The 15,264-nt window shown below is 41.5% G+C and overlaps 1 protein-coding gene across 1 annotated transcript in view; it reads left to right on the forward strand.

Annotated features, from left to right (window-relative positions):
- AFF3 (ALF transcription elongation factor 3) overlaps positions 1-15,264 on the forward strand; it is a 327,940-nt gene that overhangs the window by 45,305 nt on the left and 267,371 nt on the right. Inside the window, exons 2-3 of the mRNA XM_049834235.1 lie at positions 3,109-3,229; positions 8,555-9,394. Of these exons, the coding sequence (XP_049690192.1) occupies positions 3,109-3,229; positions 8,555-9,394 (961 nt within the window). The remainder of the gene's footprint in view (positions 1-3,108; positions 3,230-8,554; positions 9,395-15,264) is intronic.

Consider the following 15,264-nt stretch of genomic DNA (forward strand, 5'->3'; position numbering starts at 1 on the left):
GTCCAGTATGTCTCTTGTCTCAGGGCTGAGATAAATCAAAGTGTGTTTTTAAAGCAGTGTCCTAAATTCGAGATAGTGTAATTTTTATAATACAACATTTATTCATATATAACTTTTGCAAATATTTGACTTGTTACTCATGCTTCAGTTCATGTCCTTTAAGCATGAATTTGAAACAGGTGCAGCATTTTAAAAATAACAATATACCATTGAAAAACCATTTAAATTCATCCTTTTGGAGTTTGACCTATATGAAACAGAAATAAATGACACTGACTTTTGAGAGATGAATAGTTGCATGTTCTTTGGTTTCCAAGTCTTGCAAAACTGCCTCAACATTTTGGCCCATACTAGCAAAACTCTTCATCAATAAACTGATGTGTGAGCGTGTATATAACATATATATATTCGTACATCACCCACATAGGCACACATGCCCCAGTGAGGAAAAAATCTTGAGATTTTCATGAACTTGTTCTTTGTGGCTTAGCTGTGGAAAAGACACACACTGTAAACAATTAAAAAGGTACATGTACATTTGGGATTGTTTTAAATTACAAATTTTAAAAAAAGAATGAAGCAAGAAAACTATTAAAAAGATTCATTTCCCATTAACTGAAGTATTTGCAATAAAGACAATTACAGCAGTTCGCAGTATTCTCCTCCAACCAAAATAAATAAATACATTTGGTGACATACATTCAAGGAAATGTGATTGTTGCAGTGTTCATGCAAATAAGGAGCAGCCTCACAAATGCTACAGATTTTGCCATTACCAAAGGAAGAAACCTCTCAACTTGTTGCTATTCCTAACTTACCTGCTTATAGATGGCATATTAGGCATTGTCACACGGTTTTGCCATTTGCATAATCATTCTGAATTATTGCAGGTTGTGCATTGCATTGCCAACAGTGAACTTCTCTTTCGGGAAGGGGGTTCAGAGATCTGATGACTTGTATGTCTTCATCAAATATGTCTCCATCAAATAAAGGGATTAAAATCTCCTTCCACTTCAGGAGTATCACACCAGTGCATTTTTAGATTTTTATGAGGCCTAGTGAAGAATGTTGCACTTGTTTACTTCCTAGAAACCGGGTAGAGATCAGTATTATAATTAATCTCAGAGGACCTGCCCATCTCTATTTGACTGCAGGCTAGAGTCCAAATGCGAAGTGTCTCAAGAGCCCAGAGGTTCTGGATGGGGAAACGTAGCTGAGGATGAAGTTGCAGATCCTGCAACTCCAGGAAAACCCAATCCAACAACAGCTCTTCAGGGTGGCAGAAAGTCTACTTTAGACACACAACTTGTTGTTGGAAAGTCTTTTACCCCGCCTTAACTGATGGGAGGACTCTCAGACAGCATGATGGGGTAACCAAGGACCATTGCTCACGTAGCAGTAACTGACAACTGCTCTGCCTCCGGCCTTGGCAGGGTGTGCAGCGGACGATCTCCACTCACGGGGACCCCATGGGGAGGCCTTCGCTATCCCCTTCTTCCCGGAGGAAGGCATTTTCCGTGCCCAAGACTCCACCCCTATGATTGCCTCCTCATGACACTGCTTTTCAAAGAGAGGGTGTTGGTGTGAATAACACGTACAGGATAAACCCCCAAAAACCTCAACCCCCTGTAAGTGGAATAAACAAATGGGTGGGTGGAAGCTGCCTCCGACCTGCTGTACCGAAACCCTGTGTTCACAATAAACCCCTGTGTTTGAGAGCCCTGCTCAGCGTTTGGCATCTGCCCTCAGACGTCCTCCGACCCATCACAAGGGTTCTCTGCAGGCCACTTGGAGTTAGCAGCGTTAACAAGTAAACATAAGATTTTGTGTTCGTTTGCTGACTGCTAAGGCATTGCTTTTAAATACTCATGGCATCTAACATATCCCGTGTATTTTCAACTTTCGCAAGTCTTGAATTAGAATCAGATAGCTGTTGGCCTTTTTACTGCCTTGCCTGAGGCGTACTAGGTAACGTCACGTGGGTAGCCGATGCAACATATGTTTTGCTAACTGGGAAGCTGGTTAGCAAGACAACCTGTTTTTTTATTAACACATGGTGCACTTACATGACATTATTATATATTTCTACTTTACAGATTTACAGTGCCAGAAGAAAGGCATTAGCTGAGCTAAGCAAAATAGGCAATCAGCACACTCGTCACATTGTCCTGAAATAACATGTAAACCTTATTAGACACATTGGTTTCCTTTGTGAGGAGAATAAAACATAACAGACTGAAATGTGCAAACCTGTGTTCTGTGGAAATTCAGGGAAAGGATTCTCTGGTTTATGTTGTGCATTAAACTAGAATCCTGGGGGGGTGGGGGTGGGGGAAAAGTTAATTTTTATTCTGGATGTCTATATTGAAGCCAGACTAGTTCATTTCTAAAAATTAATACTGTTGTGTAATGCAGTGATTTTATTCTCTCTCTAGCTACACTCTACCAGGAATACATGCACTATCGTGCCAGTATTCATTTATTCATGCTCTGAAGTTGTGATAGTGTCAAATCCATCAGAAAGAGGAATTGTTTCAGTAGTAGTTTCACGACTTGGCTGATTAACAGAGATCAGAAGAAGCAGCCTAACTGTGGAAACCACTACAGCATGTAGTTTTAACAGCTCTTTAGGGAGCTAGTTAATGAAAGAATCACTACAGAAACACATCCATGTGAAAAAAGGAGCATTCTCATACAACACTCAGAGGATATGTCATAAGTGGAAATATGTTCATAATTTCTATTTACTCATAGCTGTAATTACCATCTGCCTTAAGAGTACTTTCAGTCTTTGTCGAAGTTGCTTAGATATTTCCTTTGTCACATTTCAAGCAGAGAAGTTCTGCACAGACTAGATCCTGCCCTGTGATTTCTTTTTATTCTTCTGTAAGAATTTAATTATCTATTCTCTGTGTGAAGAAAGCACCAGCATTCCCAGAGACCTGAGCGTCCCCAGCCTGCTTGGACTGGCATTCATCTGATTCATGTTCTTGCTTATTTTTGCCATCTGTCTGGAAACCAGAGTTCTTCACTTTTAAATTCATGCTGGTTTATATGTTGCCCGCTAATTCTTAACGCTTAAAAAGCTATTCCTCTTTTTTGGTGCAGTGTCTACGAGCCGGATAGAAACGTGCTGCGAAGGAAAGAATGGGAAAGGAGAAATCAGGAGGCCCAGCAGGAGGATGGCGCGTTTAACACAAGTTACTCCCTCTTCAGTGAACCGTACAAGGTAGATGCTTCCCAGCTGGGTGGTTCTTTGTTTATTTATTTATTCCACAGTACAAAAATGCAGCCTGCAGAAGGCATTGTCCAGGTTTCAGCACCCTCCCACAAGTGCTAGCCTCACAAAATTCACAGAGAACTTTTATGGTTCATTGAGAATCGGATTTTTTATATATATATATATATATATATATATATATATATATATTTGTAAGCTTCTTATAATGTTCAGCAGTACATAAGAATGAAATAAACTAGAAATATCCTAACAGTATTTGAGATGGAATTAAAACTAGGAGGTGAAGGTGATGGTGCCCTGTTTTTGCAACACTTGGATGAAAACAATTGTGTTAGAATTGTGTGTGAAGGTCAAGTGATACAGTAAACATGCTCTGGCCAAGGTTAATGCAATGAAATATTTTGGTGTTTGCTTTTTTTCCCCCCCCTGTAGGCATTACCAGTAAAATTTGTCTGCTAGACATGTTTTGCCCTCATCAAAGGCAGAAGTAACTTATGAGTCTCAACTCCCTGTTTTATTCTTCATGGTAACAGTAGTGTGATGAGGCAAAACCGCCTCTCCCCACTCCCTGTTAGCAGGGTCAAGCAGGATCTTCTGCACTTTGCAGAAGCCTGCAAACCAAGCCCTTGTGAACAGGACCAGAGTGCTATCCCATGGGGGCTGCTCCTCTCCCCCAGATAACCCAGTGACTTTGCCTGCGTGCATCAAAGCATTATCACCTACGGTGTCACCTATGGTGCCCTTCCAGTACTGTCCATGTTACTGTTACAACCACCATGTTGTGAAGCCTTTCCCTCTACACAGCATCGCTTGTCCTTGATGCTTTGGGTGCTTTAGTGCCTCTTTCCAGGAGTCCTACTTGGGACCTGGCACTTGGCTTCTGCACCTGACTTCCATGCTCCCGTGTTTCTGCCCGTGCTCCAGGGTCAGCTTTTAGCTTGCTGTTCTTCCAGATTGTTGTTTGTTTCTAGTCCCTAATAAAAAAGAAAGATCTACCACTTTCAAACCATGTCCCTTGATGGAAGACAGCTCTGTCTGCCTTGAAGCTGACCTCCAGCTGCCCGAATTTCAGATTCATTACAAAGGCGTTTAGAAACCATGGCAAATGTCTTGAACTCCTCAAGTCTCTGCTTGAAAAAGTCTACTGTGAGACCAATCAAGGGGTAAGCCATGGGAAAAACCTGAAAAGCTTTTCAGCTGTGTCTTGGTATTTTATGAGGGCTCTGCTGCAATGGGGACTTAATAATTTTCCATTGGGTAAGTCCAATCAGATAGACCCCTTCACAAAAAGGGCCTGTCCTTTTGCTGGTTCCCTGATACTGTTTTGTCTGTGGTACCGACAGTTGGTAATATTGAAGCTCAAATATATTATAAAAGTAGTATAGTTGGAATATTTTGTGCACTTTGTTACCTGTGTGCCAATGTACTGACTGTCATGGCACAAACTTCATGTATCGTGGACACAGCAGTAGTTTCTAAGTTACGATGTCTGAAGGCACCTTTATGCAACCACAGTATAATTCCATCAACTTTAATAGCAGTGGATGAAAAATCATTGCTGTCTCTAGAAGCAGGGAGGATACTGAGTGGGTATCCTATGGGGAGATCAGAATAACAGCTCCATCCATGGTTCTTATCTTTAAACATTATGTCCCTATTTTGGACAAGCGTGTAAAGAAGGTGCTGCAGAAGTACATCCTACAGCTGGCTTTGTCAAGGAAACATGGAGAAAGGCAAAGCCTAGGACAGCAGTATAACTCACCCGCAGCTCTGTTGGTGTGACAGTCACAGCTGCTTGGGATGACAGGTCATTCTGACAGTATTGGACATCAGAACTTCAGCAGTGGCATACTCTGAATGTGATCCGTACAGTGGCAATGGACCATTGCGCTGTCTGAACTCATCCAAGCATTTGTGAACCTTCAGTGTGGCAGAGCAGAGCTGTGGCTTGGGCTTTTTGATCTTAACGTGGAGAGAGGCTGACCGCAAAAGAGGAAACCTTTCTGCAAAAGCAAAAACTGAACCCCACTCTTCCTGTCTTTAAAGATCATGTTCAAGTTTTAGGTGTTTCCAGAGGGGAGTGAAGTTACAGCAGACATTCACTGCAAGCTCTGATTAAATTCAGTATTCCTCTGCACAGCTTGAGAAACACGAGCTAAAGCCAAAGGATTTGCCATTCAGAAGGCCATATCTGAAAATCAAAGACAGACTGGAAATCTCTTAAATCTTATGTCCTCTCTCACCTTGACATGTATCACTACTCCTGTAACATCAGATTCTCTGAAAAATCCTGACTCTTTGGGTTGCCCCTTATCCTGTTCAAAGTATCCATAGCAACCCTTTTATGGAGGATTACAGGAAATCCAGTATCTTTTACTTAAAATGTCTTTTACACGGCGTAAAAAGTAGGGGTTTCATTCCCGATATTTCCTGGACAGAATACCTTGCCACATTAACCATATCAGGTTTTTTAATGAAGAAAAAATTCTGATGACCTTTCATGTAACCGTCAGGTGTATTTTTAGAAGTGTTGAATCTTGCGGTCTTCAAATGCATGGATACATCTTGCATTACAGAAGAATATCAGAGCACTGTAAGTCAGAAATGTTTGCACAGAATGCTTTTCCTACTTAAGCATTTTGTGATCACGTTTTCCCTATGTGAATGATTAAATAAGGCCAGCAATATTTCAGAGCAAATAATAGGACAAACCGTTATATCTAAAGTTCATAACAAATTACCTCAGATCCCATCTTGTTCCCAAAAGGATGTAGGATAACTCTTCTGGATGAGATCAGCTCAACACAAAATCTTCCCACCTCAGGTTGTTCCCAGTGTATCCAGAAGGGATAAACAACACCAACCAGTTGCCAGCACGTGCTGTGGTACAGGCATTGGATTGGTTTGCTGCAATTATTCTTGTGCTATCTGGGATGTCTCAATATGAGGTGTCTCTGTGTGATCTTCACATCACATCCATATAGAAGACAATCTGCTAACTTCTCTGGGCTAGTGATAGTCTACAGGTAATCTGAAATTAGGCTTTCATTTACTTCCCGTCCAAATAGCAGCCATCAGAAAGAATGGACTTTCTGTTAGGGAAGTTGGATTTTTCAGGGGCAAAACTTGGCACGTAAATTCACTTACATACACGGACCTAGAGGCAGCCGGGTGCAGAGCTGCCCCACAAGCTGTCTGTGCTTTAGGAGCCCCGTTCCATTTGGTGGAGCTTGTCACCATGCTCCTGGCAGGGATGGAAACGTCACACACATGAGCTGGCTGAATCAGGCTGGGTGCAGGCCCAAGGGCACATCTCCCTCCCTAGAGGGAAGCTGAAATCACATCTCTCTACAAGGTATCTATGGGGTGGAGGATCCACTGGAAGCATCGAAGAGATCCACTGCGTAAAAGGAAAATTTTCTGTGCCTTCTGGAAAGTAATTCTGCTGGTCAAGGCAATGCCCAAGTGTAGAAGCCATTTCATTGACCTCAGGAGACACCTGAGTATGTCTCCAATCTTCTTTCTTTTCAGATGTACGTGATGCTTCCCACTTTGGAAAACTCATTAATAGTTTCCTCTTCTTTAGGACATCCATATGATTCCTGTGAAGTGAAGGAATACCCTTTTTTTAAGCCACTTGCTGTCTGTGAATTAATGCTTCATATTTCTTTTCATAGCATATTTCATATTTCTTTTTCATATGCAGAGAGATCAGGCTGTAGAGGTTGAGCGATCTTATTCCAAGTTTGCAAAGCAATGTTTCGGATGCAACACTTTTGAGTTTTTCCCTTCCCATTTCCCTTCAATATATATTGTTGTTATATATTCAAGTCTGTTAGCATTGTAAAAAATGCATGTCAGAAAGCTAGCTGTAATGTATTTTACGTAGTTACAAGGTAGTGTCCTTGAAATTTGAGGGGACAAGTTTCAAGGAAGACAGGACTGCTTTTACTGTCTGACTTAGGAATGTTTCCACTATAGTCCTCTGAAAGTTAGCGTGTGGCAATCACTGCACTCATTTATAGGGCATTTTTGCTTGGATTTAGGTTGGTTCAGGAAACCCTAAAAAAGTTTCTGAACTAGGGGAGTTTTCCTTACATTTTTGTTTGAGTGACTTTATCTTATTTGAAGGCTTAAAACCAAAAATACCCCCAATTTTCCAGAGTAACTGATGTTGTGCTACATCTTTTATATTTTTTTATATAACTTTAAGGGGGTCTTCCCCACTCCCTTTACTCCCTTCTTTCTCTTTCTTTCTGTTTTCTTCTAAGACAGAGAGTCTTGAGATGAAAGCTTGCCCTTCTGAAGCCAATGGGAGTTTTCCCATCCAGACCCCATGGCTGGAAGAGAGAAAGGAGAACACCACTAGCTCATTACTGTCTTCCTCTGAAAACGTAAAGCAAAGAGCATCACATGCCTGAATCTTGGCAGGGTTCAGAAAAATCTCTGCTGCATAAATGTTAATGATACACCCTTTTGCTTATGGTGGCTTTTTAAAGCAAGGGGTTTCAATCTTTTCCAGTATGTTTTATTTGCTTGTTTTATTTCTTTGTGGAACGCCTGCCTTTTCAGTCAGGAAGTAAATGGATGATTTTAAAGACAATGATTAATCTTAAAGGGGAGGGAGGGTGGCTGTGTTTCCCCTGCCGCACACAGCAAGCACTGAGCAATGGGAAGAATTTGAGAGGTTCTGTTCACCTTTTTTTTTTTCAAGGAGGAGAGTGCCCTGGAGTGAGCATCCTGTCAGAGTATTTTCAAAGAAGGCACATAATCATCTGTAGTTTTCCCACTGCCCCACGATCTGCCTTCAAGTCACCTTGGAGTATTTGGTTGGCTTACACTGGTGGGTTCATTCAGTGCTTACACTGGATGTTCTGTGGCTTCCCAGATGCCATGGGAAAACTTAGGCAGGAGAAGGAAATTGGGAATGCAGTGTTTTCATTCGTGGCTGAAGGAGAGCTTGCACTGGGCTATAGGAAAAGTTTTATCATGGTCAGATTTAATCCAAACCATTCTGTGTAGTTGCAATAATAAATTTTCTAGTTTCCAGGTAATATACTTTAACTACAGCATGATACCAGTGATAGATTTCTTTTTTTATATACTCTAAGGCCCTTTATAGCTTTTCCAGTTCAGGGTAGATTTAAGATGTTGACAAGTGTCTTCAGAGACAATAAGGATTTTCGATTTCATCCCTCAACGCCGCTGCTGAATAAGACAGTGCTACTTCAGTAAGGATTTCGGCAGAAGCATGCAGGGAATTTTGTTTTTCTTACATTGACTGTTGCAGAACACTCAATTTTTGTTTTGCAGACTAACAAGGGGGATGAGCTCTCGAATCGCATCCAGAATACGCTGGGCAACTATGATGAAATGAAAGACTTGTTAACTGACCGATCAAACCAGAGCCACCTTGTTGGCGTTCCAAAACCTGGGGTTCCTCAGACGTCTCTTCCCAAGCCCGATGAACATCTTATTGCAGACTCGAGACCGCCGCCTCCTCCTCCCATTTCCAGCACTACTTCTTCCACACCAGCAGCCCTACCTGCCCAGCAGAGCAAAAGCACTACGATGGGTTGGCAGAAGGCCGGGCACAATGCCGCTTCGGATGGCCAGCAGAGAGCGAGCAAGCATGGGCACCGGTCGCTGGAGTCACACAAGGGTGACTTCAAACTGGCGAACCAAAAATCCAGTCTGGAGAAACTCAAACGCTATGCATCGAGTCCCACCTCCTCCTCTTCCTCCTCCTCCTCTTCCTCCTCCTCCTCCTCCTCCTCCTCCTCCAACACTGCCCAGCAAAGCTCTCTGAGGGCCACACTAGGAGACAACGTCAACAGAGTGCAGCAGCCAGCAAAGCTCAATTGTAGCTCAGAAGGAGGAGCTCAAGCGCAAGAAAGGACAGCAAAGCATGGTGGTGGGCACTGCGTCCAAAACTTCCCACCCTCTCTTGCTTCGAAGCCCAGTCTGGTTCAGCAGAAACCGACAGCTTATGTAAGGCCAATGGACGGTCAAGACCAGGCTCCTGATGAGTCTCCAAAGCTGAAGTTACCAGCAGAGACAACCAAGTCGTATAGGGGAGTGCCTTCTAACAAGCCTGATTCGGCCAGGACCAAGTCAAAGATAGCCAAGTTCAGCATTCCTAAGCAAGAAGAGGTAAGTGGTTTTATGCTTTTTATGACATCCCCCCTTGGATGGATGATGGTGGCTTAGAACTGCAAATTGCATCTGTCTCTTTACACATTTTTAATACGTTAGTTTGCACGTTTAATTTTTTTTAACAACACTGATATACTATATTGCAAATATCAGCCCCACAGTAATATAAAGATATCTCAACAGTGAAATGCTCACTATCTTCAGAACTGCAACATCTCCTACAGTGGCACTAATAGTATATTATTTCACTGATTTTTTTTCCTTACTGTCCACATATAAATCTGGATATTTTTAATTTGGATTTTTTTTTTTTGCTAGGCATGGGTATTCTAACTGTTCATATTTCATTGACTTTTTTCTCTTTGCCAATGATTAAATGAAGTGCTTGTGATCAGAAGTACTTCTGCCATCCTCAATGATGTCAAAGTAGTTTCACAATCTAAATAAATTAAACAATATGAGATCTGTGAAATAGATGAGAATATAGCAATGAGACTCTCCTTTTAGTTCATAGTATCTGTTTCTGTTTCAAACCTATTTCTAAGAAGATTGAGGTTTTCTTTCTAAAGAATCACCTTCTGTAGAAACCCAGCCACCCTACAAGTATGAGAACATGACTGAAAAAGCTTCTAGACAACATTTCTGTTATCAGCAGTAGATACGGAAGATTTCTGCTTGGGCTTATTTTATGTTCATTAATTTCACCTCCTGTTTATGCCAGCAGGACACCTTGCTTTATCACTTACATAGTCTGTGATTTTCTGGTTTTGCTTTTTGGATGGGGAGGAAATGGTTGGTTTTGGCAGAACAAAAGGTGATTTTTTTTTTCCTTGGGTGTATTCAGAGGCCTGTATGCCAATACAAAGATGGTCACATCATCCTCTTGTGCAGATTGGTGGAGCTCCCATGACTTAAACCATTTATAGTATTTATAGGACTAAACAACTTTATTTGGCTGAATCACTGGGACTTTCTCAGAGTGGAGATAGTGATTGTTTACTCTTATTTGACAGCTGTGGTGTGTCTTGGGATGTTTTTAGTCTTAACATTTTTGTTTCTGGCATTGTTAAAGGAGACGAAAAATCTAATTTTTGGTGGAGTTGTCTGGCCTCTTAATTCCTGTTGTTCAGAAATGGAGTTGAGTGTTGTATTCCCTCTTCGGTTCAGTTTGGGAAAGAAATCTCTCTGGAAGCAATTACTTTTCTCAGCTCTTTTAGGCATTATACCCATGTGGTTTTTCTCCAAGTTAAAGTTCCATCAGTTCCAAACAACATGTAGGTGATATGTTGTTCCTGAAAAGGGGTTGTTTTAGGCTCTTAAGCCGGATTTGATAAGCAAATTCAGCATTCACAAACTGCTGTAATTGTGCAGATAGATCAGGTAATGGCAGGTACTAATATCCATTTAGCTATTATTACCTCTTTCAGACTTGTGCTCCTATCTGCAAGTGGGAAGTATTGTTAGAATTAAAGATGCCTGTGGCAATTGTCTCAATCTTTCAAATTTTCCCCCTTTGCATGTATGCAATACTCTAAGGACTAGTTTGGAAAGGAGTTTTGATAGGCAATCATTTGTTTGTCTGAAATTCAGGATTTACCATTTGCATTCCAAATTCACCTACCTCAGGAAAGAAAGCTTTCATGTGTTGTATGTAATCCATGCTGAGGCATAAGGGTAGATTTATACAGCATTTTCTGTACATGTAGACGTATTTTGAGATTGCTTTAACTTGCTTAGATACGATGGCAATGTAAACTATGGTAGGAGAGGTACAGGGTAGCTGCTAAAGTGTTCACCAACTTCTCACAGATTTTATGGGATGCAGCATTAATGAAACAGTATTTGATGATAGCATAATATAAACATTTAACTGAACTTGAAGGAGGTGGGTAAAAAAAATTGTATGGTAGGTTAAAAAAGAGCTAAGTGATTATAAAAAACCAGAAGAAAAATAATAGGTGCTATAGGTGTTGGGGTTTGAAACTGGAGATAATGAAAGACAATGTTTAGATCTCATGTTGGAGGGCTGAGAGTCCTGGTGATAAAAGTGCCCAGCTTTTTTTCCTTTATCCTGACATTTCCTTTGTTCTAACATTTTCCATCCCAAGTGGCACAGGATGAAATTGGTAACCCACTGGTATTGCTACAGGGAGAAATATTGACCAAGACTGAAAGTTTTTTCAGTCAGTGTTGCCTAATCCACCCTCCCTTTAATTTTCAATCATACTTCTTTTTATTTCAAAATGTTTTTCCATTCTGGTTATTTCTATCATACATCTCCTAGCACAGTTTTGTAAGAATTTCCATGCATTTTTTAAATTTCTGCTTTCAAACTCATAAAACTTCGTCTTTGCATCAAATGTTCACTGTCCCCTATTAGGGACAGAAGGTTTAAGCTGCTCTCAGCACAGAAGCTGCCATGGTCCTGTGAACATCTGCAGGCAAAATGAGACCTCTCTTGTCCAGGGTGGGGCTGAAGGTGATGGCCAGGAAAGACCTTGTATCCCTCGTGGCTATGGGAAGAGTAGAGATGCCATACAGGAAGATTGTGAGGGAAAGTAGGCTGACAAGTAGGCTACAACAGTGTCTGGGAAGCTATATGGAAACAGAAAGGAGAGTGGCAAAAAGCTGCTTAAGAGCAGCCAGGAGAATATGGGAAGCAGGAGAGGGGCAGAGAGCTTGGGGATAGGGTGTCTGGAGTGCAGGTGGTGGAATGAAGCTTTATGTCTGCTAAAATGAAAGGTGTGCAGCTGAGATGGGCTAGGTAGGGCAGTCACTGTGCTCCAGGGGTTAGTGTAGGCTGCACTGTAAGGTGTTGCTGGCTTGTGGTCAGCTTGTCCACCAGGACTCCCACGTTCTTCCCTGAAGAGCTCATGCCCAGCCAGTCACCCCCCAGCCTGTACTGGTGCTGGGGTCGTTCCTCCCCAGGTGCCAGACTTTGTCCTTCTCCTTGTTGAACTTAATGAGGTTCCTGTCAGCCCATTTCTCCAGCCCGTCAAGGTCCCTCTGGATGGCAGCAGGACCCTCTGGTGTATCAGCTGCTCCTCCCAGTTTTGTGTCATCAGCAAAATTCCTGACCGTACACTCTGCCCCATCATCCAGTTCATCAGTGGAGATGTAAAACAGGACTGGACCCAGTATTAACCCCTGGGGCACACCACTGTTTAGCAGCCTCAAACTAGACTTTGTGCCACTGATCACCACCCTCTGCATCACTTTCATAGCCTTCACTTTCTGTCTGCAGGCCTTATTTTGTCATTACACCTTTTTTTCCTATTTTCAGCTCTTAAAACGTTCCTGGTGATACCATGGTCCAGAGCCTATACTTTTCAACTTGGCCTAGGCAAGTTATACAGCTGCTTAAAGTGAACTGAAAACTGAACTGCAGGAGGCTGTAAGGGAAGAAGATGCAAATAGGGGAAGCAAGATGTGAGTGCAGGCTATAGGTGTGAGAGAAAACATGAGAGTCAGAGGAGGAAAACTTGGAGGACAGGGGGAAAACTGCCTGGCCTGACCAAGTAGAGAAGTGAATGGTGAGAAATGACCATTTCCCCAACTCCTGCAGAGTTGGGGCACATGAAGTGATGAGAACTTTTGTGTGACGTTTCAGTTTTATTTTGAACATCACGTAACTATAGGCAACTTCAAGTTCCACGGAGGAAACCAGGAAACAAGAATATATTATTACAAATCTCCTGATTTGCCAGCCCACTTACTAATGCATTCGAGTCCTCTGCTTCCATGCACTTGCATTTAGCTTATGGTACTTTCCAGAGTCTATCAGTATATGTAATATCGATGCACTTTCATTTGTGTTTACCAGTTTGAAGGAACCATCAGTGGAAAAATAAACACATAATGAAACAAAGTTAAGCCTCCTTGTAAGAACTGAAGAATAAGAAGCAACATCATGCAAAGCGTGTGTGTCTTGACTAGGATACAAAATCCTCTTCTGTACATCCCTTGAGGTTTTCAGAGAAACAGGGCACAAAGTTGGCTGCAGTACAATTATTATTCACTGGAAATAAAATCACTTGAATACAAATTATAGACCATTACTTTTCAATACATGAAAAAGGTTGATTTTTAATGTAGTTCAATACCTCATTTAATATTTTTAATCAGTTTTGGAAAGCCTTCAGTATCTTGACACAGACTGAAGCTTATAATTTTTTTTTAATTGTTTTAATGAGAATAACTTGGATAGACCTGTGTGTAGAAAGGTAGCAGTTACTCATTTGGGAATTTAATCTTTAGGAGCCAGGTTCATCAGTGTTAATTAGAATCCATACCCAACCTCCCGGTCCTTCCAAAATTATCATAGTGCTCTGTAGAAATGATAGCTCGTCATCTCAAGTACTGCTATTTCACATTTTGAACTACTTAGAAATTATACTGCTGTAGGTAAAAACCTACTGTACTGGATAGAAGGGAAGAGAAATGTGATACCAGGATATAGAGGAAAAGAGGCAGGAGTATCAAGTGCCTCTCTTTTCTAAAATTTGTTATGAGTGAGACAATAAGAATAACCTAAGATGGCAAATCTTATTCTTTATATGTGAGTACTGTTTTGTAATTTCATCTTATAGGCTGCATGCTGCTTTTTTTTTTATTACTTTGAAGAAGCTTTATCTATTGTCCTTTGCTTACTTCTCTAAGGGTTATGGAGCAAGGAAATAGAGGTTGTATTCAAGAATGACTAGCAGTCTAATGGTAAAAAGGATAGATTTGGTTCTGTTAAATTTGGGAACACATTTACGTGAAATGTAGATAAGGTCATCATGAGGACATGTTCTTATTCCACTTCACAGAGTACTTACACAACTTCTGCAGCAGAAGTAAGGCACGATAGATTAAATGTTGAATATGGTTTTTTTTGTTCAGTTTTGCCCTGGCCTTACTCAAGCAAATTCCTATTTGCCTGGCTAAGATACTCTCTGCAGTCATTCTCGTTTGAGTGGCTATATATAGCTATCAGCATCTGGCACATGTGCTAGCAAGTGTTCTTTAAATCTGCAATCTTTTTCTCGCCTATCAGTTCTATCCCCATATATTAATGGAAAGCAAAAAACCCCCACAACTCTTTCCTCCCCTTCTTCCCTCCCTCTGAAAAAACCCCTCACAAATATGGACTTGATGTCAATAATTTGTTCAACACCAGACTCTTTTAAGGAGAGCTTTGGTGCATAGCACGTATAATAAGTAGTTCCATTCCAGTGTAAAATTGAAGGTGGAAGTTCAGATGTGAAAGAACAAGTGCAGCTACATCTCACTCAACAACAGAAGCACCAGCGTAGACTAAACTGGGAAGATTGTCATGATCGGCGCATGCTTCCCCTGGAAATACCGCATATCTGGATCCACAGGAAAGTGGAGGGGAGACAGTGTCTCACAAGAAAGGAAAAGGTTTTAGAGGAGATCTGAGTAAGTGCTTTTCCCCAGAGGCACAATGCCACCTTCCCCTGGATCTGATGGAGCCTCTTGAACTGTTGCAGGACTGGGAGTTGAATCCAGGTTTTTCTTCTCTGCTTCCCAGGGTGTTCAGTTCTGTCCCAGAAAGGCAGAAATGAAAACAGAAGAGCAGTTGAAGATGCTTTTAGATAAAAAGGGAGGGAGAGGATGAATGCATTAGCAAAAAGGTCCAGGGTTCTTCCGGCACCATTCTAGGACGTGCCCAAAGAGGCTGGAGACAGAAGCGCAGAATTAAGTGTGTTGATAATTCTCTACCATTTATCAACTTTATTGAAGAATTGCAGTGCTTGAGAAGCCAGTTAGCAATCACAGCACTCGAGTACTGTAAGTACTGTAAGTATGAGCCAGTTGTAGATGTTTTCTTTCCCAGATGTTCATGGGAATGAGTTAGCAAG

This window comes from Accipiter gentilis, chromosome 31 (assembly GCF_929443795.1).
Source record: "Accipiter gentilis chromosome 31, bAccGen1.1, whole genome shotgun sequence".
Classification (NCBI taxonomy): Eukaryota; Metazoa; Chordata; class Aves; order Accipitriformes; family Accipitridae; genus Astur; species Astur gentilis.